Raw genomic sequence first — 23,357 nt, forward strand, 5'->3', positions numbered from 1 at the left:
GGCCTCTCCCGTCGCGGAGCACAGGCTCCGGACACGCAGGCTCAGCGGCCATGGCTCACGGGCCCAGCCGCTCCGCGGCACGTGGGATTCTCCCCGACCGGGACACGAACCCGTGTCCCCTGCATCGGCAGGCGGACTCTCAACCACTGCGCCACCAGGGAAGCCCCTCATCGTAGTTTTAATTTGTATTTCCCTAATGACTAATGATGTTGAAAGCTTTTCCTGAGCTTATTTGCCAACCATGTACCTTCTTTGGTGAAGCATCATTTCAAATCTTTTGCTTACTCTTTTTTTTTTTTTTTTTTTTTTTTTTTTTTTTTTTTTTTTTTTTGTGGTACGTGGGCCTCTCACTGTTGTGGCCTCTCCCATTGAGGAGCACAGGCTCCGGACGCGCAGGCTCAGCGGCCATGGCTCACGGGCCCAGCCGCTCCGTGGCATGTGGGATCTTCCCGGACCGGGGCACGAACTCGTGTTCCCTGCATTGGCAGGCAGACTCACAACCACTGCGCCACCAGGGAAGCCCTTGCTTACTCTTGTATCAGGTTGTTTTTCCTTATTATTGGGTTTTGAGGGTTCCTTATATATTCTGGATTCAAGTCCTTTATCAATATATGATTTGTAAATATTTTCTCTCAGTCTGTGGCTTGCCTTTTCATTCTCTTAAGAGTGTTCTACAACAGAAGTTAGGAGTTTTGATAAAATTTAATCAATCAACTCTTTCTTTTATAGGTCATGAGTTTGATGTTGTATCTAAAAAATAAAATCTCTGTCTAGTCCAGTCACAAGTATTTTCTCCTTTGTTTCCTTCTAGAAGGTTTAAGGATTTAGGTTTTACATTTAGATTTATGATCAATTTCGAGTTAAGTTTTGCATATTGTACACGCTATGGATTGAAGTTCACTCTTTTGCATGTGGATATCCAACTGTCCCAGAATTATTTATTGAAAGATTACCCTTTTTCCACTGAATTACCATCACACTTTTTCCACAATTCAGTTGTCCATATATTTGTGGGTCTATATTCTGTTCCACTATTTATCTACCTTCATGCCAATAATATGATATCTTTATTACTGTAGTTTCATAAAAATGCAAATATTAGGTAGTGTAACTCCTGGAATTTTGTTCTTTTTATTGAAATTTGTTTTGGCTATTCTAGGTCCCCTGCATTTCATAAAGGTTTTTTAATGAGTTTGTTAATTTTTGCAAAAAGTCTGCTGGGAATTTTATTGGAATTGTGTTAAATCTATATATCAATTTAGAGAGAATGGTTATCTTAATAATATTGAGTTTCTTACTCATAAACACAATATATTTCTCCATTTATTTAAGTCTTCTTTAATTTCTCTCAATAATGTTTTATAGTTATAAGCATATAGGTCTTTCACATCTTTTGTCAAATTTACCCCTAGGTATTTCATATTTTTCATGCTGTTGTAAATGATATTCTTTTTGACTTAATTTTCTATTACTCATTGGCAGTTGACAGAAATACAATTGACTCTTTGCATATTGACCTTATATCCAATAACTTACTTAAACTCACTTATTCTAATAGTCTTTTTTAGATTTCATCAGATTTTCTACAGACAATTTTGCTGTCTGAAAATAAAGACAATTTTACTTCTTCCTTTCCAATTCGGATACATTTCATTTCTTTTCAGTGCCTGACAGCATTGGTTAGAACTTCCCGTACAATGTAGAAGTGGTGAGAGAAAACACTGCTGTCTTTTTCTCCGTCTTAGAAGGAAAGCATTCAGTCTTTCACCATGAAGTATGGTTAGCTATAGGTTGTTACTAGATGTCCTTTACCAGGTTATAGCAAGTTTCTTTTTATTCCTACTTTGCTGAGAGCTTTTATCAGGAATGGATGTCAGATTTTGTCAGAACTTTTCTGCATTTAATGAGGTAGCCATATGGTTTTTCTTTTTCAGTTTGTTAATATGATGAAATATATCAATTCATTTTAAAATGTTGAACCAAACTCTTATGCCTGGAATGAAGCGCACTTATTCATGATGTATTATCATTTCTTATAATGTTGGATTTAATTTGCTAAAATTTTAATTAGAGCTTTTGTATCTCTGTTCATGATGAATAATCGCCTATAGTTTTCTTATCTTGTAACATCTTTATTTGGCTTTGGTATGTAGTGCTGTTCTCATAGAATAATGAGTTGGGAAGTTTTCTTTCTCCTCCCTTTTCTGGAAGAGCTTCTGTAAAATTAGTATTATTTCTTCCTTAACTGCTTGTAAGAATTCATTAGTAAAGCCATCAGGACCTGGAGTTTTCTTTGCAGGAAGGTTTTAAACTACAAATTCCATTTCTTTAATAAATATAGGAATATTCAGGTTATCTATTTCTTTTTGAGTGAGCTTTGGTAGTCTGTATCTTTCAAATGATTTGTCTTTTTCATTTAACTTGTTGAATTTATAAGAATAAAGTATTAATAATATTCCCTTATTATCCTGTTAATATCTACAGAATCTATGGTGATGTTACCAGCCTGTAACATAATGACAGGCTGATAATGACATAATGATAATGACAATTTGTGTCTTCATTTTTTTATCCCTGATGATTCTGGTTCAAGATTTATCCATTTTATTGATCTTTTCAAAGAACCAACTTTTGGAATAAATGGTTTCCTTTATGGTTTTTCTGTTTCTACCTTATAGGTTTCTGCTTTGATCTTTATTATTTCCTTTCTTCTTACTTTGAGTTTAATCATTCTTTTTCTAGTTGCTTCCTCAATGGAAGCTGAGGTCACTGATTTGAGACCTTTTTTGTCTTTATAGGTATTTAGTTATATAAATTTCCCCCTGTGTGCTGTTTTAGCAGCTTCCCACAATTTCTGATACTTTGTGTTTTCAATTTCATTCATGTCAAAGTACTTTCTAATTTCTCTTTCATCTCTTCTTTGACCCATGGATTATTTAGAAGTGTTTTATTTCATTTCCAAACGTTTAGGAATTCTCCAGGTATCTTTTTTACTGATTGCTAAATTAATTCCACAGTGATCAGAGAATAAACTGTCAGTGACTTGAATCCTGTCTATTGAGACTTGCTTTATGGCCCCAAATATGATCTATCTTAGTAAGTGTTCTTCATGCACCTGAAAAGAATACATATCAGATTTTGTTTGGGGGAATGTGCTACAAATGTCCATTTGATCAAGTTGATTGATGGTCATAGTCAAATCTTCTCCATTCTTACTGATTTTTCTGTCTATGTGCTCTACCAGTATTAGGAAAGCGGTATTAAAATCTCAGACAGTAATTGTGGACTTTTCTGTTTCTACTTGAAGCTATATCAGATTTTGCTTCAGTAATTTGAAGCTCTATTATGAGGTACATAAATATTTAGGATTGTTATGTCCTCTGATGAACTGACCCCTTTACCACTATGAAATGACTTTTTTTATCCTTGGTAATATTCTTTGCTCTGAAATCTACTGTATCTGATATTAATAGAGTCTCTCCAGCTTTCTTTTGGCTAGTGTTAACATGGTATATCTTTTTCCATCCTTTTACTTTTAACCTAATTTGTGTCTTTATGTTGAAGTGTGTTTCCTGTAAACAGCATACAGTTGAGTGTCTTGCTTTTTATATCCAACCTGTCAAAGTCTGCCTTTTAGTTGAGGTGCTTCTGTGATTATTAATATAATTATATTTAAGTCTATCATCTTGCTATTTGTTTTCTAGTTGTCCCATCTCTTTTCCTTCTATTTCTGCCTTTTTTTTGAATTATTGGAGTATTTTTATGACGATATTTTATTTCCTTCTGAGCTAAAATTCTTTGTTGTGTTTCTTGAATTGTTACTTCAAGGTTTATAGTATACATCTTTAACTTATCACAGTCTACCTTCAAGTAATATACAGTTTTACATATATTATAAGAACCTTACAATACTACACTTCCATTTGTCTTCTTCTGGCATTTACACTATTGTTGCCACACATTTTACTGAAACATATGTTATAAACTCCACACCACATTATATTGTTTTCATTTAAGGAGTCAATCTTTAAAAGAGATTTAAATAATTTTTCAAAACCTTATATATTTATCCATGCAGTTATTATTTCTGGTTCATCTCATTGTGTGTATAGGTCTATATTTCTATCTGATATCATTATCCTTCTGCCTAAAGAACTTCCTTTAACAATTTTTGTGGTACAGGTGTGGTACAGCATTTATGTTTGAACACATCTTTCCTTTCATTTTTTGAAAGTTGTTTTTCCTGGGTATAGAATTCTAGGTTGACAGTTGTATTCTTTCAGTACTTTAAAGATACTGCTTCACTTGCATGAGTGACAGCAGACAAGGAATCTGTTATCATCTTTATCTTTGTTTCTGTGGATGGAATGTTTTTTCCCCTAAGGGCTTTAAAATTTTTCTTTTTATCACTAATTTTAAGCAGTTTGATAATGGTGTAAGGGTGCCATTTTCTTCATGTTTCTAGTGCTTGTAGTTCATTGATATTCTTGGGTTCATAGTCTTAGTCAAATTTAGAACATTTCCTAATATTTTAAAAAATATTTTTCTGTCACCGCCCCCCCCCCACCTCTTCTCCTTTTGGTACTCCAACTGTACATATAAAAACTCACCTGAAGTTGTTCCGGAGGTCACTGATACTCCTCATTTTTTTTAGATTCTTTTTGGAAAGTTTCTATTGCTGTATCTTCAAGTGTTCTTTTTTTCTGCACTGTCTAACCTTCCATTAATCCCATCCAGTGTATTTTTCATTTTCATCTCGAGAAGTTTGACATGGGTGTTTTTTATATTTTCCAAACCTCTACTTAACTTTTTGAATATATGGAATACAGTTTTAATAACTTTTAATATCCTTGTTTTCAAATTCTAACATCTGTGTCATTCTGAGTTGGTTTCAATTGGTTGACTGTTCTCCTCATTATGGAGAATAATGCTAATGTTTTTCTGCTTCTGTGCATGCCTGGTAATCTTTGACTAAATGCCAGGCATCTTGAATTTTACCTTGTCGGTAAAATTTACCTTGCTGGGTGCTGGATATTTTCATATTCCTATATTCTTGAGACTTGTGCTAGGATAGCTAAGTTATTTAGAAACAGTTTGACCCTTTCAGTCGTGCTTTTATGACTTGTTTGTCATATCCAGAGCAATGCAGTACCAAGGCAAGAGCTTCCTGAGTATTCTCTCCAATGCCTCCTGGATTATGAGCTTATAAAGCCTGGCTGCTGGGAAGAGTCACGGTTCCTGTTCCTGCGTGAGTACCAGACATTGCTCCCTTTAATCCTGTCTGACGATTCTCTTCTGGCCTCAGGCTGTTTCCTCACACACGTGAGGAAAATAGATCAGTGCAGTACTGTGTCCTTGAGGAGAAAGCCCTGCAGATCTCTTGCAGTCTTCCCTTTGTGTAGTTCTCTCCTCTCTGGTACTCTGCCCTGCAGACTCTCTCCACCTTGATCTTGCTGGACTGTCAAGTCCATCTCCTTAACTCAAGGAGGCCAAAAGGTTCTGCCTGTATTCCCATTTCCCCAGCAGTTAGCTGGGGAAATTTTCACATTCAACTGATTTGTTTCTCATCTCTGAGGGATCACTGTCTTTTGTTGCCTGATGTCCAGTGTTTTGAAAAACACTGCTTTATATATGTTGTTTGGTTTTATTTTCTTTTGGTTGTTTCAGGCCAGAGGATTAGGGGAAATCTGGTCCCTGTTGCTCTATCTTGGCCATTTTGCTCTTATTCTAGATGGGAGAGTGAATCCGATCCCTGTTGGCCCATTTTGGCTGGAAACAGACGTCTAATTTTTAATTGCTGTTTAATGTTATCTTGTATGGACATATTATAATTTATTTATCCATTCTCTTGCTGATAGACTTTTGGATTATTTCCAATTTTAAGTAATTGTAAATAAACTTCTATGAACGTTTTTAATGTGTATTTTTTGGTGAGGCATGCACTCATCACTCTTGGGTTAGTATTAATACTTAGGAGTAGAATAGCCAGGTTGTTAAAAAAAAAAAAAAGCCTATGTTTAGCTTTAAGATATGCTGCCAAACAGTTTTAAGATATGCTGCCAAAGGGGTTTACTGTTTAACCTCCCACCAGCAATGTATGAAAGTTCCTGTTGCTCCACATCTTCATCAGCACTTGGTACTGTCAGTGTTGTTCATTTTAGCCATTCTGGTGGTGTCTCACTTTAACTTGTATTTCCCTAGGGACTAATGATTTACTTAATTAATGATTTTGATTGAGCATCTTTTCATATGCTTACTGACCGTTAGAATACCCTCTTACATGAAGTGACTTTGCAAGTCTTTTGCCCATTTTAAAATTGAATTGCTTGACTTTTTCTTCATGATTAGTAGTTTCTTTATACAATCTGAGTACGAATCTTTTGTCAAACATATTATTGTGAATATCTTCACCCTGTCTATGGCTTACCTTTTCACTCTTTATGGTGTATTTTGATAAACAAAAGTCCTCAATTTCAATGAAGTCCCGTTCTTTCATGGTTAGTTCTTTTGGTGTGTTGTTTAAGAAATCCTTGCCTACCTCAAATCATCAGCATATTTTCATATATTTTCTTCTGGAAACATCAGTTTTCTCCCTTCTTGAATACAGGAGCAATAATATGAGAAATTTTATGTTACCTAAAACTTCTTCTTGTCCTTCTATAGGCTTTCTGTTCAACATCCAGTTGTAGGACATTGTCAAGAGGCAATTTGAGGTCAATAGCTGCACACAGTAATAGTAGGCTCTAAACCCATTACAAGGTCCCCTGCTATTCACAGTGTGGCTTGCGAATCAGTTAGCAAAACAAATATTTTACTTCACCCTTTCTTCATTCTGTAGCGTGTCTGGGTGTTTTCAGTTTGTTTGCTTGTTTTAGAGTTTCTATAAATAACAGATTGAAGAGCACTTCTCTTTGGCTGGTGGCCCTAGGAGTGAGTTTTTATTTCCTTCTTCATTGTTTTTCATTGTTTTCTAAATTCTCTGTAATAAACATGCATACTTTTAATTAAAAAGTAAACTTTAAAAAGAAAACAAGTTAAGCAGCTGTGATTAAAGTATATGTATGTTTTTCCATTTGTAGGAATAAAATACGATGTTTCACAATTCTTTCCTAAATAGATTATGTTGACCATACACATCATGACTTATAAAGCAACTTGCTCAGTGAATGTCTGTCAAGCAGACAGAACAGTTTCGTTAACTTAAAAGCTTTCTGCAATCTACATATTTTCCCGTACTAATAACATATGGTTTTTATTAAAGTCTTGGTCAAGATTATTTTGTTCTTGGTCTTACCTTATCAGCAAATGAAGCCACAGGGAGTTTTTTAAATGAAATCATTTGCCACGTGTCACTAAATAACTACCAAGAACAGAGGCTGAGCAATCCTTTCTGATGCCATCCATGTTGCAGAAGTGAGAGAAAGACTTCTGGATAGAAATATCTCAAACGGGCTACTTACACTCTGCACCCGAGTCCTCTTTTCCTGCACTATTATGGGACAGTTTTTACAGAGGTGTACGCAGTCACCCAAGCAGCATTTAGAAATGCATAGTTTACTTGACAGCATTTACAAATTATGTCTTTTCCTCAGAATAACTTACACTGTAGAAATGCTTCCATATGCTAAAGTTGGACACGCTATAATAAATGAGAAAGGAAAAGAGATGTATTTTAGAGGGTAGTTTTCATACGCATACTAAACTACAGTATGCACAAATCAGTAATGCTGTCCCTTAAGAATTTACCATAAATGGTTTTCTAATTCTTGCTGCTGCTCTCTACTACAGATTGAGAGTGGACCTTGCCACAAAACAGTCAGCAGGAATTCAACTATGATTTGTCTAAGTAATGAAAACAATTGGATAGCAATCATAATTCTTAGGTTTTAATGAAAAAATATACTTTTTTTTTTCTCAAATCCTTTGTGTTCCTTAAGGTCCCAGGAGGAGACAATTTCCAACTTCAAAACACATATACAGTAATTACAGTTAACCTCTCTCTACCCGACTTTAGAGCACTGCCTAGCAAATGGCGGGCCATGGGGTAAATCCAGTTTTTTGTGAATAAAGTTTCATTGGAACACAGCCATGTACATTTATTTACATGTTATCTATTGCTGCTTTTGTGCTACAAAAGCAGAGCTGACTAGTTGTGACAGAGACTTTGTAGCCCAGAAAGCCTAAAACAGTCACAACTGGTCATTTATGGAAAAACATTTCCAACCCCTGTTTTAATAAGTATCTCCTTATTTCTTATGTTGCAGAAATAAATGGAGGCTACTACTGCCAGTACTGCTTGTGCTCCAGGATTTTGGGGATATAGCCAGGCAGGATGACAGTCACAGCTCCACAGAGCTCCAATAAAATGTCAAGAAGAAATTCACCACCCAAGAAAGCACTGAGTCTTTTCTTCTCTGGGGTGAATGACAATGACAATGATCCTGGCAGCTAAAATGCATGTAATTATATCGAAGAACTGTCCTAAAATGCATGTTTTCCAAGTAAAGGAATCTATACATTATTTTGAAAAAATAATTTATTTAATTTAACTTTCTACTGCAAAGTTTTTAATATTTTGACAAGGAGGAACCATACACCAAGATGTGAAACTTTTTGCTCAATTTTTAAATTCAACATTCTAAAGTCATTCATAAATCATTTTTTAAAATTTCTCGGAACAAATATTTTCTTTAAGAAATATGGAGGCTTACCAAGCACATTATGGTACAGCTTGGTAAAGAGAATAAACATCATTAAAAAAAAGAAAAAGAAAGAAATATGGAGGCAATACCTTTTTGTGAACCTTTTGTTCAGGCTACATTTATATCATTCAGGCTAACTTGAAAAATTTAGAGAAACAGCAAAGTAAATTGACCATTTATAAAACATTTTCAGGTATGACGGTCTATTTGAATAACAGCAAAAAAAAAAAAGAACACCGGTAGATTGATTCAACTATTAGGATTAACAACCCTGATTAACCCTGAACACTAATAAATAATACAACATAATAATGAAAATAGACAGTTGTCTTAGTCTGATCCAGCTGCTATAACAAAAATACTATAGACTGTGTGGTTTATGGAAAACTTAAATTGATTTTTCACAATTTTGGAGTCTGGGATGTCCAAGATTAAGGGGCCTGTGGATTTGGTGTCTGAGGAGAACCTGTTTCCTGGTTCACTGACAGCAATGTTCTCCCTGTGTCCTCACATAGCAGAGGAGGTTAGAGATCCCTCTGGGACCTTTTTAATAAGAGCATTTATCCCCTCCTGACCTAATCACCTCCCAAAGGCTCCACCTTCACTGGGGATTACGTTTCAACAAATGAATTTGCGGGGACACATTTGGTCTATAGCATTCCACCCCTGGGCCCCCATAATTCACACCCTTCTTGCAAGCAAAATACATTCATTCCATTCCAGTAACCCTGAAAGTCTTAACTGGTTCCAGCATCATTATTAAACTCTAGGCCCAGAGTCTCATCTGAATGTCACCTAAATCAGATAATAGGTGAGACTCAAGGTATGATTCTTCCTGAAGCAGATTGCTCTCCAGCTGTGAATATGTGACATCAAACATGTTATATGTACTTCCAAAATACAACGGTAAGACAGGCACAGGAGAGACATTCCCATTCCAAATGGGAGAACGAGGAAAGAAGAAAGTCCAAATCCCACCCGGGGAAATTCCATAAAGGCTTAAGAATAATCCTCTTTGGCTCCATGCTCTGTCTTCCAGGCCCACTTGGGCCCATGGTCCTACCTGCACGGGTTGGTGCCCCAAAGTTCCAGGCTGCCCTGCCCTCACTGTGGTTCTCCAAGGTTGGGGTCCTGGGACCTGGGCTCAAGCCTTGTCCTTTGAAATCCGGGTGGAGGCAGTCATGCCCCCAAGGCTCTGCTGGGCACAGCCCACACCCTTCCCCGGCCCACTGGAGCAGCTCCTGGTGCAGCTGAGGAGCTTGGAGTGAGTGTGGGGAGTGGAAACCGCCAAGCAAGGTGATGCGGGAGATGAGCCAGATCTGGAAGGCACTGCAGCCCCCTTTGCATTCTTCCACTGTCCTGGACAATAAATAGCTCCTGGCGTCTGTCAAGATAACTGACTAATTGCCTTATCAAACGGTCTCTCAACCACACCCGTAGTATCCTTCCCTGGACAGGCTTTCTCAGTCTTTTCAATACGGATCTGCTGAAGATTTTCCAAAATCTTTAAGTTCTGTGTTCTGCTTCCTTTCCAGTTAACAGTTCCATCTTCAAGTCATTTTTCTCTTCTCACTTTTTACTATGAGCAGTCAAGAGAAACCAGGTCACTCCTTCAACACTTTGCTTAGATTTCTTTGGCTAAATATCTAATTTCATCACTTGCAAGTTCTACCTGCCACAAAACACCAGAACAGGAACAAGCCAAGTTCTCTGCCACTTTATAACAAGCACAGCCTTTCCTCCAGTTTCCAATAACGTGTTCCTCATTTCCATCTGAGACCCCATCAGAATGGCCTTTAACCTCCATATTTCTACCAATATTTTATTCGGGATTACTTAGGTATTCTCTGGGAAGATTGAGCTCCCCTCTTTTCTTTCTCAGCTCTCACCCGAATCGCCTTTAAAAGTCCATTCATGGCAACATAGGCTTTTTCTAACATGCACTTCAAAACTCCTCCAGCCTCTACCCATTACCCAATTCCAATGCCACTTCCACGTTTTAGGTATTTGTTATAGCAGCACCACCACTTCTCAGTGCCGATTTTTGTCTTAGTCCGTTTGAGCTGCTAAAACAGAATATCATAGACTGAGTGGCTTATAAAGAACAGAAATTGATTTCTCATTGTTCTGAAGTCTAGATGTCTGAGGTCAGAGTGCCAGCACAGTGCCGACCTCCGGGGTGCAGACTTCTCCTTGTATCCTCGCATGGTGGGGCAGCAAACTCTCCCATAACGCTAACAAGGGCACTAATCCCATTCATGAGGACCCCACTCCATCACCTAATCACCTCCCAAAGGTCCCACCTCCAAATACCATCATATAGGGGTTTAGGTTTCAACACACCAACCTGGGGGGCAGGGAGGACACAAACATTCAATCTACCAGAGTTGTCCTCTCTGACTCTTGAAATCATGAATGGGGATGATGCAGTACAGTAAAAGGGGTGTAAATTGCCAAGTGACTCCAACAAAGTGATGCTTAGATCTTGGCCATGTTTTCCATTCATTCAGTCAGTCTTTCAGCAAGTATTTTATTGAGCACCTACAACAGGCCAGGCTGTATTCCACGAGGTGGAAATTGGGGAGTGAACAAGACAGGTAAGATCCCACCTTCATGGAGCTGACACCCTAATGGGGGACACGACACAATACAGGTTCACATCTGGCCCAGAAAGACAAAGTCAGAACATAATCCACAGACCTAAGATAAATCAGACTAATCAGACAAGAACTTCTCCCAAGAAGGTGCATATCTAGGCAAACCTGTACACATACTCTTTTCTTGCCCCCCTTCTCTCCTGGACTTCACCTATGAAAAGCCCCTCTAGGAAAGGTTCCAACCAACACAGTCACAGTTAGATACAAATGACTGACCTATCAGTCCTCTCAGAAGTATCTGCATTTCATTACCTGTAGACATAAGGAGTTCCTAGGTAGGAGAAAGGGATTTTAGGGACCCTCCCAAAGTCATATCATGCATCTGTTTCTCAGGATATATTAATCACACAAGTGCTCTGTTGCAGGACAGCATTGGGCTTGTTTAGGCAGCAGTGAATAATTCCTTTACTATGAAACACACAGAGCCTGAAGGGAAGCATGCCTGTTACTGTCCGTTTGTCCCTCCAGATGCTCTGTCCACCCTTCTCCACCCAGCCCGGTTGCCCAGGAGGCTGGCCTTTGGGCACTGCATTAAGGGAGTTTTCTGTCTTCTGTCCTTTGGTTGGATTCAGGTTTAGGGAGTCAGCAGCAGGAGATGGAGGGGAGGAGGTAAAAGAGGGCCGGGTCCTTATTTCCCTGCTCCCCCCACCCCCACCCCCGCCTGGCCGCTGGCTGCTGTGTCCTTCTAACCGAAGATCATGGATGGCTCCCTCCGAGGGGCGCTCTTACATGGCTACAGCCTCAGCTTTAGCTGCAGCTCTGTCTCTAGCCATCCACACGCATCCCCCTGAGGTGCCCCTAGAGGGGGTAAAGGCTCCGTGCCGAAGCTCCTCCACCCCTAGGGGAGGTAGAGTCTGCTCACTCATCTCTCGTTAACCGCCCCACTCTAATGGACACGGGCTACAAAGCCAGCACTGCTTTCGGATCAGAGACTGACTCTGGGCACCAGCTTCATTTTGAAGATCAAGAACTTCGGAAGGACAGGAAGACTGGTGAACATCCTATGAATGGTGCTTCCTCTGAGAATCAGTGGTGACTCAACCTCCACACAGAACAAAGCTCAAGGTGGTGATGACTGGTCCAACCCCAGGCCCTCGGGCAGAGAAGGAAAGCCTCTGAACGGCGGCCGTGGCTTACCTTTCTGTGTTCAGTGGAGGGCTGTGGGCAGACGAGCTGGAATCCAAGCAGCAGGAGGGAACCCAGGACACTGAGAAAGAAAAACAGCAACAGGCAGGGCTTGTGAGTATATTCCAGGCAGCAGCATCCAGCAGAAGGTGTGTCTCCGTCTCGTCACCGGAAGGGAGAGCACAGTGCAACCCAGGCCCTGGATGTGACCCAGTGAAGATGCAAAGGGCCCCGCAGGAGAGGAGACAGCTGCGGGCGGGGCTGTGGCATGAGGCAGACCTGGGATCAAACCCCACTTTACCGCTTACCGGCAAGGTTTCCAAGTCAGGACATTTAAACTCTTTGAGCCTCAGTCTCCTCCCTTGTAAGATGGGGATACCACAGAAGCTGGCTGGAGGTCTGGGGAGGCCTGTATCAGATAATACACCGTGCCCTGGTACAGAGTAAGTGCTCGTGCATGCTTGGTCCTCGTGGAGGTGGTAAGGTCAGGCCAGAAGGGGGGCAGCTTCTCCCAGGGAAGTTCCTCTCCCTCATTCCAGGCTTTCCTCGGAACCATTCCTCTGCCTGTCCTTGGGCTTTTAGTGTCAGATATGCTTCTCCATGGGTCGGATTAGCTGTGTTAAGCCCCACTGTCACCAGCCCTGATTAAGGCTTGTCATCAAATAAAGAGAAGGTGTAGAAATAGGAGCCAGCTGGCCCCGAGACAGCAGGGTATGCTGGGAGAGCGTGAAGCTTTGGATTCAAACACATCGAGGCCAGAATCCCAACTCCGCCATTCCCATCTGTCTCAACCACTGCGCCAGCAGGGAAGCCCTTGAATCCTTCTTTTAAGGGTTTAACCCTGAGGGCAGTTAGGTAACCCAGTGCTTCTCAACCTTTTTGAGGCCTCTAACATAACTGAGAGGTGTGAAACATGCCCTTGTCCAAAGGAAAACTCACTGTGTAGAGGCAGGCATGAGGAATACCTGTCTGAATCTGGGGGGTAAGGCCTGTGGAGCTAGAAAAGCTCCCACCATCTCTGAGAACCCTAAATTCCACCCTAACCCTCACTGTGCCTGAAAATGAGACCGGTCCTAGCAGAACACACAGAATGGATGTGGCCCGGACTGGTTAAAGACCGTGTGGTGGGACAAGAAGCAGGGGGAAGGGATATGTACCAAGGTGTTCCATGCATCCTTTTTGTTGCTGTCTTAGAGTTGCACTGAAGTCCCAAAGCTAAGAACCAACGGGATGACATACACACACGTTCCAAAGAGAAGGGCTGCACCGTGTACTCAGGACCAGAAACGGAGGTGCCTCCCTCTGCCCCCACCCATCCTGTCCCGCAGCCCCTCACCCTAAACCTTCAGGCTGAGCAAGGAGTGGGGTATGGGCTGGTGAATGGGAGAAGTTTGCTAGGGATGCAGGGATGCTGAGCACAGCCCCTCGACTCCCCTTAGGGGAGGAAAAGTTGGAACTCTTCCCAGCCAAACAAGGAGGGCTACCATTCGAGAGCTTGATCTGGACCCCCTGGGTTTGGGATATAAGGAGCGGTGCTTGATTTTCCCCTGAAACGTATTTAAAGGCCAAAACCTGGCTGGAGTGTCTAGGAGGGCGGAGCGGTGCGAGAGGGCTGGGGTGGGAGCAGCCTACCTACCTGGAGCTTAAAGGGGCAAGGAAAGCTGGGGTTCTCCCATGGAAAGCAGGACTCAGGTCCTCTGGCAAGGACCTCATCAAAGCAGATCGCTCACCAAAAGACAGGTGATGTGTGGTGCGTACCCATGGGGCCCGGGAGCTGGGAGAGGCGGGATAAAGAGGCAGCCAGTTCTCGCACAGCCTGAACCAGGGCATGAGCAACAGGAGATCCCAGTGAGGGGTTGGTTCTCCAAAGGACCAACCAAAGGGCCCTGAGAGGAGAATCCACAACATAATATCAGCCAAGCCAGGACAGCAACACCAGATGACAGCGGGCACTGATGCTATTGAGATCCTCTTTGCCCAGCTATCTGTCCCCTCCCCTGCTTTGTCCTGGAGGAACTAATGAGGACCAGAGGGAGCGGGGCACAGAGGGGAACTAGGAGTGTGAAGAAACAGCCAAGCCCTCTCTTCCCACTACAGGGGTCTGAGGCCAGACCAGGCCCAGGATGGGGGGAAGAAAGAAGCTTTAAATTGGCTGAGAGACTGAAGATTTTATATCTGACTAGACTTTCTTTTAATGTAGCATATCTGTACATGAAATCCTTCCAAGTAAGGAATCTATTCAGAAAAATATAAAATTAGTGGTGAAAAGAATCAAAGAATGATTTAAAACTTGCTGAGGCTCTAGGCCAGTGCTGTCCAAGACAACCTTCTACAACAATGGAAATGTTCTCTCTCTGTACTGTCCAAGGCACAGGCACACGGATCTGTGCTGCTCGGCACACAGGGGGCTAAGGGTGCACGCCTGGATGGTGAAGTTACTGATGCCTTAGATTCACCCAGAAAGTACTCAAGGAAAACAAAAGCTAAAGCTACTGAAGGAAAACTAAAACTTCTAGAAGGATGGGCATTCAACCATTAAAGCTACCCCCTCCCTCACATACACACATCTTTTGGGGCCTTTTGATACTTGAAAGACAGACTGCTCATTAAGCCTGCAATGGACCAGAAAACTGCCTAAGCTGTCTTCCAGGTACGGGCAGGGGTATCAAAAGGAGAGGGTGTGAACACAGTGATGGGAAAAGAACAGTTATTTTTCTAGTTGTATCCTTACTGGATACAACCTTGTGCTCCTTGGTTACATGACCTTGGGCAAAGCACCTCTGCACCTCAGTTTCTTCATCTGTAACATGGGAATAATAGAACCCGCCCCACCTACCTCAAATGAGCTCACGCACAAGAAAGCACCTTATGAAGCCGTGCCTACGAATCTGAATCATTTGTAACACATTCTGGCACTGTTTACTCATTTAAAAAGAAAACCAGATTGGTGTGGTTTTGTTAAGAAAACAAACAGCAGCTCCAGAAATGCGTTACACCTCAGCCCCTCAAAGTTCTTGGCACACACCTAAGCCACATATTTGTAATGCAATCAGGAGCCGTTTTGCATAACCACTCATCCCAGGCTGCACTTCCATAACAGTCGGGGGACTTGGAGTGGGAGAGAGAGTGAAAGATGGGAGAAGGGAAAATTCTAGGTTTCCTGTTGTCTTGGAGGGACTGCATTCCAGGGTTGCCTGGTCAACTCTACTCCCAGATATGGTTACAGCTCCTTCCCTCCCCACGTTCAGGTGTCTGCCCAAAGGTGTCTCTTCTCCATAAGGCTTCCCTGACCCTACATAAAACAGGACTTCCTCTCCCAGCCCAGCCTACTTCTCTTTCTCCATAGCACTTTCCATTTCACACAGGATGTCTTTATTCACTTAAATTTCTTCCTCTGCCCACTAGGATATAAGGTCCACGAGATCAGGGAGTCTGTTTTGTTACTACTTTATCTCCCAGCACCTCGGAAAGTATCTGCTACATAGGAAGAGCTTAATTCATTGATTTAATGAATGAGGCTTCATCCTCTTATGACCTGTGAAATTTCAAGATAAGTGGAAAGAGTGTGGATTAATGGATTTCAAAATGTCCAAAGTAACTCTGGGAGCTTTGCAAAGCTCTTTTAGGAGGGATTTATAAGAATCAGTGTGCGTTTGAGTCTCTACGTGACTTTCCAAAAATTCATCCTCATAGGATTTACACAAGGTCTGGCAGCAGGATGCTTGTTGGTGCTTTTGTTGCAAAAATGCTATGCAAGTTATGTTTAGATGTTCAGATGCTTCTTCTCTTCATCAAGCTGGGCCCCAGTGAGGCTAAAATGCATAGGGATACCCAATAAAATTCTTGCTGGAATAAAACCTTAGTTAGTAAATGGGCTCTGCTCTGAATGGAATAGAATAAATTCCCCCAGAGGGGAAATTATTCTTTGGGCTGCAACCACACCAGCCAGAGCAATATATAACCCCAGGGGCCAGATGAAACTCGGCCAAGGGCTGTAAGGTTCCCACCCCTACTCTGTAGGCTCCGTTTTAGGACACCTCAGCCTGCTCGCACATACCTGTCTAATTGCTAGTCCATAGCTGTGCCCACACCTCTTTAAAACACTGACAACCTGGCCCAAACTCTTGCTCCTCCTGACCCAGTTCGAAATTAATGTTTGGGGAATGGGAGAGCATGTGCGTGTCTGTGTGTGTGCGACTCGTGTGTTATTCCACTTTGATAGTTTGCTTTGGCAAACCGCTCCCGGCTTGCAACGTTTTGACAGATAGAAGGCTACCAGGGCCTTTGGCAAACAAATCACACTCTCCCCTCCGAGCGGTGGCGGAAGCCACATTTCTAGCGAGACTTTCCGATTCACCTTGCAGGAGAAGCAGCCCAACATTTCACACCAATCAGAACAACAAAAGTTATGCCGTTTACCCAGCCCTGTTCTAGATTTGAAACACTCTAACATTTCATTTCCTGTAGAAAATAATGCCCGCTGAAATTTGGTACAAGATTGACATCACGGAACTGGGACTCCGCCCTTGTGTATTCGCCTGGGCCAACCCCTTCCCACCCCCCTCCCCCAATCATCCTTGACTCCAGTGAGGGTGGATCATGTCACAGCCTCTGTGTACCTCGGATTATCTCAATGAATTCAATGCCACTTGAGCATATTAAGTCACAAAACAAGCAAAAGAGCAAAAAAATAAAAATAAAAAACCTTACTTTTTTCCTTTTCAGTTAATACAACCCAGGAGATATTTGGGGAGCAAGCTGATGGTGAATAAAATTATACTGACCTTCACAAAAGAGAGCCAAAATCTTAGCATCGAAGCGAAATCTCCACCCGCAAACATTTTTGCTAAGCGTGCATTTTACTGTGTTCAGCTCAACCCTCTGCCTTCCTCTGACAGCAGTTAAAGAGTAAAGGCAGCAAGAGAAGGAGATGGGTTACAAATGACAGTAGCCAGAAGACTATGTGGTTACCACTGATCTCAACGCTTACAAGTATTATTTCATTTAATTGTCAAAACCATCCTATCGGACACTTTGATTACACCCATTTTTCAGGTGAGGCATTTGAGGCACAGAAAGGCTGAGAGTCATTTATTGAAGGGCACACACACCTAATGAGTGGCAAAGCCTGATTTCAATGCCCAAAGTCAGATTCTTGGCCTGGACCCTTAACCACTGTGCTCTGGGGCCTCCCAGGACACAACACACCTTGAAACCAAGCATTTGCCATTTTATTAACATTGCTTTTCTTCCGCAGTCTGTATAAGGCTGGGGCAACACACGTCTGTTTTACTTTCTGTCGTTGCTTGCAAAAAGTAATCAGAAAATAAGTGGATACAGTAAAACTTCATGCATCCACTCTCACTGGACAACAGTCTAAATGTTAAAATAATTGAAGCTTACCAGTGAAATCCCAAACTTAAAAAAAAATACATTCTGTTTCTTTGCCCTGCTTTCTCATACAGAGTCTGCTGCGCTTAGGCAACCTTGTTTAGATGGCTCAGAGTCACCAGAGTGAGTATTAATCAATTTGTGTGGCATAAGGCGGCGGCCTTGGAGCACAGCAGCCTGAGGGCACCGTGGAAGCCTGAGGCTTTCTGAATCCAGTTGGCCCTTGGCCAGCTCCTCCCTACCGTCAGGCAGGCTTCGCTTACCTTCCTACAGATGAGCCTGCGCCTCTTAACTCGGCTTCCTTCGGGTCCGCCTTGGCCTCGGAAACCGTTAGACAGCCAAGCTGCAGCCAAGCCAAGATCAAACCGGCTCAGGGAAAAGGCCTGCCTGGCTTTCGTGGAGTAAATGTTTCCATTTTAGAGCATGGACTTATGGACACCTATTCTAATTGCATATTGGTTTTTATTGCTTATTTCCAGGCTCTCAATTCTCACAGCCATTTGAGTTTTCTGGACTGGGGTCTCTGGAAAAGTGAGGTGTTCTGTCACAGCACAGCTTTCTTTTTTTTTTTGGCTGTGTTGGGTCTTCATTTCTGTGCGAGGGCTTTCTCTAGTTGCGGTGAGCGGGGTCCACTCTTCATCGCGGTGCGTGGGCCTTTCACTATCGCGGCCTCTCTTGTTGCGGAGCACAGGCTCCAGACGCGCAGGCTCAGTAGTTGTGGCTCACGGGCCTAGCTGCTCTGCAGCATGTGGGATCTTCCCAGACCAGGGCTCGAACCCATGTCCCCTGCATTGGCAGGCAGATTCTCAACCACTGCGCCATCAGGGAAGCCCCACAGCACAGCTTTTGAAGACACAAGACCCTTTGGTAAATTCCCCTGCTCCATGGTAGGCTTCTTGAGGAAACAGTTCTGATACATCTTTGCAGCAAGCAGAATGACCAGCGCCTTCTTGGTCCAGACTCGGGGCTAATCAGTAGCAAGTGAATAAAAGAATGCAAGGAGAGAATGAAGTGAGGGGAGAAAGAAAAATGAGAGAGAGGAAATGCCAGTCACCAAGAAATATAAAGTGCTGCTGTGACCGACACTTTCATCAGGAAAGTGTCTTCTAAGTACATCCCAGAATTCTCTGTTGGAAAAACAGAACTTGGGGAAGGAAAAAGACAATCCTAAAAGGTGGGTTTCTACAAGTTGGAGATATTGATTCTGATCCCGGGGTGAGAGGGGTACCAATGTTAACCTGAGTCATATAAATGCACTCGAGTATACAAGGAACAGGTAGTTGGCAGCTCAATGATCACACCTTGACTCCACTGAACCCTTTTTGGTACAGAAGGTTCTAGCAAATCCCACAGTCAAGTTCTGAGTGATGAGGATGAGAGCCAGGTGTAGGACTGTGCCAGGCATAAAGAAAAATCAATACTGTCTGAAAGCCTGCCATCATTTTATAGGGGTGGGTTTGCCAGGGCAGTCCTCCAAAAATGTATTTTATTTCCTGCTAGCCTCTATGCCTACCATTCAGATGGCTCCTACCGGGCTTCCCACAAAAGATTCCAGCAGGTTCTTCCTTGGTACACTTGTACTCTTCTGCATCTACCAGACGAGTTGTGTTTATACGGAGTTTAACCATGGTCCCAAAATTGACGATGCCAGGGCTTTGTAATTACATAAAATATTCAAATAGTACACAGGTCCATGAAGCAGAATGCAAAAAGAAAGAGTAGTTGGTAGTTGTTTCTACACAAACGAAGCTGAATGCTTTGGAAAGACTCAATAAAGGCAAGTTGCCAAAGAAAACAAAAAAAACCTGGCAAATTAGGTGTGGATGAGACAACTGTAAATGATTAGGGGCAAAAATAATAAAAATCCAGAATCATTCTATACTCAGATTGCTTTGCAAATGTCTTTAGATTCCCATTCCACTTTAAAGAAACCCAGATGGAACCCTCAGATAATGCTTACGGGTGTGGTTGGTGCAAGAAAGACAATCGGGGTTCACACTCAAAGAAAAGTCCTTGGCCCCCATATCAAAAACTTGGTGAGTGAATGTACATGTGTTTTAAGTTAAAAATAAACTGTTAAAGGTGTGTGTCTATATCATTTGTATGATCTTCTGCTTTAACCTACTTTTATAGTTAACTGAAGATCCTAATCAGGAAAGAAGAATCTTCTCCATTTTTTCTCCCACACGAAGGATAATTATTAACTTATTCATTCAATATTCAACAAATATTTATTAAGCATCACCTGGATAGTGGTTTAGATGTGGGCTACACCAACTCAGCCCTGCCTTATTGACACCTGAAGCTCAATACTTAGGATCCCAGCCTGGCCTCTTCTCTTCCCCCTCCTCCTCTTGCCCCACCTCCTGCCCCTCCCCTCCCCCTCCTGCCCCTCCCCTCCCCCTCCTGCCCCTCCCCTCCCCTCCCCTCCCCTCCCCTCCCACTCCTGCCCCTCCTCTTTCCTGTTTTCTTCCTGCCCATATTTCTCCTCCTCCTTCACCCCATTTCTTTTTTTTTTGCGGTATGCGGGCCTCTCACTGCTGTGGCCTCTCCCATTGCGGAGCACAGGCTCTGGACGCACAGGCTCAGCGGCCATGGCTCACGGGCCCAGCCACTCCGCAGCATGTGGGATCTTCCTGGACCGGGGCACGAACCCATGTCCCCTGCATCAGCAGGCGGACTCTCAACCACTGCGCCACCAGGGAAGCCTCACCTCATTTCTTGATCACTGGCATGGGGACTCTAATTGATCCCATGACCCTTCGCAATTATCACATATTTCTCCACTCCGAGGGGAGTCTCAGCTATCACTACTTTGGGCATTCTCTTTCTCACACTTACAAGTAAACTTTCTCAACCCCCTTCCTTCTTGTTTGTATTCAGGATCTTTTTCAGTTCCCCAAGAACAACCGTCTTTCTCTCTCTCATTTCCTCAATCCCTTCTGGTTGTATTTCTCAGCGAAGTAGCTGACAGGAATTACAGTAATATTACTGTGTGTATCAAGGAAAAGAAAAGCCTTACTTTTCAGAAGACTAAAACCAGACACTTGACCTAGGGCCATCAACCTGTAAAATGATCCAGAACTCTCCTTCCTAAGAGCCATAAAAATCACCATCTAACCCCATAATCCCTCTAATTACATCTGCATTTCTTCAAAAACTACTATTCAAAATAAGAATCCCCCCCCCCCCCGCCCGGCAATCAAATTTAACCACTTGTTTGGCATTTTCAATAGTTTTGTTTTCCTCTGTGTTTTCATCTCAAAGATAACTTGTATCAACTATACAAAAGCACTCCATGAGGTAAAGAAAGAGCCCCTGACCAAGCAGACTGGCTCTAAACAGACTTTGTTGGCTGGCCACGGTAGGTGGCCATCTTCACTTGTTACACTGCTTCTAGGGAGAAAACTGAGTTTCCTTCCACTCAAGCACTGAAAAAACACACATAGATGTAACTGTGCATACCCAAAAAAGGGTGAATGATCTGGAGCAAGTCTTTAAGAAATATATACACTTCTGTATTACTTAGTGCCTTTTCCTCTCTAACTTGTAACAGGTGACAAACCTTAATCTAGTCTTGACCAATCCTTTGGTCCAAACGGATTTCGCCTGCCCTGAGTTTTGCATGGCATCCAAGTCTTGTCCAAGGTTCAATGGCAACTCGCTAACCAGCTCCATCTAGAGTTAAAATCTTAGTGTCTCTTCTGCTACTGGGTTTAACCGTGGTTCTTTTGATTACTACAGATTCTGAGCAGGGCAGAGACACTCTTGCTATGTTAATACTCAGGGCTTCTCCATCTCTTTCAATGACGGGGAGGCTGGCTTTCTGTTTCCCTGTGGCTTGGCAAGAACTGGGGAGGGATTTTTAAACGAAATCTCTGCATATCAGAACTGTGAATCCCCTTAAGTGCTTTTTCCTCTCAGGGATTTTCTTGGCAGCTAACTCCCAATTTTTCTCTGGTGTTTTCTCTATAGGTAGAGAAATCCTCCAGCTTTTCCTATGGATCTTTATGTATATGGTTGCCTTGGTAAGTATTAAAAAGCCCTTAATATTTGTGTTTCTCTGTGTGCTTCTCATCTACCGATTTTATCAAAGACCTCTCACTCTTAAAGTAACCATAGCTCTTTCCCCCAGAACATTTTGAAAGGCATTTAAACAAAAGATACTCCAGTTTTTGTTTGTTTGTTTGTTTTTGTCGGGTTAAAATATATTTACGTGGCCCTAGAAACAGAATGCAGAATGGTTTATGAGTACCTGGCTTATGAAGAAGGAGACTTGATGGAAATCTTCAGCTGAGCTCTCCCAAAGACCCTCCCATCCTCATAACTCACATTTTCTTTCCCCAGTCCTTACAGCAGGACTGTTGGAGAAACATCCTGCTGAGTTGCTCTGTTCAAACAATCCCTTCAGCAGGACCATAATCCTGGAGGCCTGTCAAGACTTCCAGAGTTCTGCCCGGAGGGTAGCAAGGCCACATCTAGCTTTCAACAACTCCCACCCTGCTAATTTCTAGTCTGTGGGCAATTTCAGTGAAATAATGCACAGCTTGGAGGTGAGCCCACCAAGCCTCCCTTGAAGGGAGATGGCCTCCGTATCACAGATCATTACAGAGATTAACTGCAGGGGCATCAATTAAAATTCCAAGCATTAAGAAAAAAAAAAAAACTTTGCAAAAGGGACATCTCTCAAATGAAGCCCTTCTTGTACAGCCTGGGTGGCCACAATTTTGAGGGTCTTCAGTACTCGTAGGGACCTTTCTGATGGCAGCTAGATTTACACTTGCTTACCACATGGGGAAACTTAGGCTTTACCTGCTGCTCTTTTCAATCCAGTTCAATATATGACTGCGACCTCCACTTCTGTGTCTCCCATTGGGTCCTGGTGTTCAAATATGCTGTGGTCCTAAAGTGACCCAGTGGTCCAACTGCATTTCTCATTCCCCTGTGGTTTTACAGCAGTATGTTGGAGCTTCCACAAACTGGATACGTATTTTATGCCTTGAAATATCTTTTAAATTATGTTTTAAACTATGGCTAAAAAAAAATGCACCCATGCTAATTTAGATTAGATACCAAAGACTAACCCTGAAGAGACTTGGGCTGCTCTGTTCATGGCTGGATTCTGCAGAAGCCTCAGGATGGAGCTTTTCCTGCCTTCTCTGACTCTTTTTGACACACTTGTTTATGTCATTGATGAAGAAGCTTATAGCTCTGCATGGGTCTTTGGACTGCAGGCCTGCACACGTCAATTCATGTAAAATTATACAGGCAGTTACAGACTAAGCTCACACACACACACACCACACTCAGTGAAATGCCAGGCATGGGTCTAAGAGCATGTCTGGCAAATGCTCTAGCCCTGGTTGGGCCATCACATGTGGCACTGTCACAATAACATATTACAGACCGTTTTACTTTCCAGTGTAAGTTCTGGGCATTTGGGACTAACATATAGTTAAGGGGGGGAAAAAAAAACTACAAG

General features: G+C 42.4%; 1 protein-coding gene across 1 annotated transcript in view; it reads right to left on the reverse strand.

The window, feature by feature from the left end:
- The window catches only part of THSD4 (thrombospondin type 1 domain containing 4), a 589,447-nt gene that overhangs the window by 537,449 nt on the left and 28,641 nt on the right, over nucleotides 1–23,357 (reverse strand). Inside the window, exon 3 of the mRNA XM_032623848.1 lies at nucleotides 12,497–12,566. Within this exon, the coding sequence (XP_032479739.1) occupies nucleotides 12,497–12,566 (70 nt within the window). The remainder of the gene's footprint in view (nucleotides 1–12,496; nucleotides 12,567–23,357) is intronic.

Source organism: Phocoena sinus, chromosome 2 (assembly GCF_008692025.1).
Source record: "Phocoena sinus isolate mPhoSin1 chromosome 2, mPhoSin1.pri, whole genome shotgun sequence".
Classification (NCBI taxonomy): Eukaryota; Metazoa; Chordata; class Mammalia; order Artiodactyla; family Phocoenidae; genus Phocoena; species Phocoena sinus.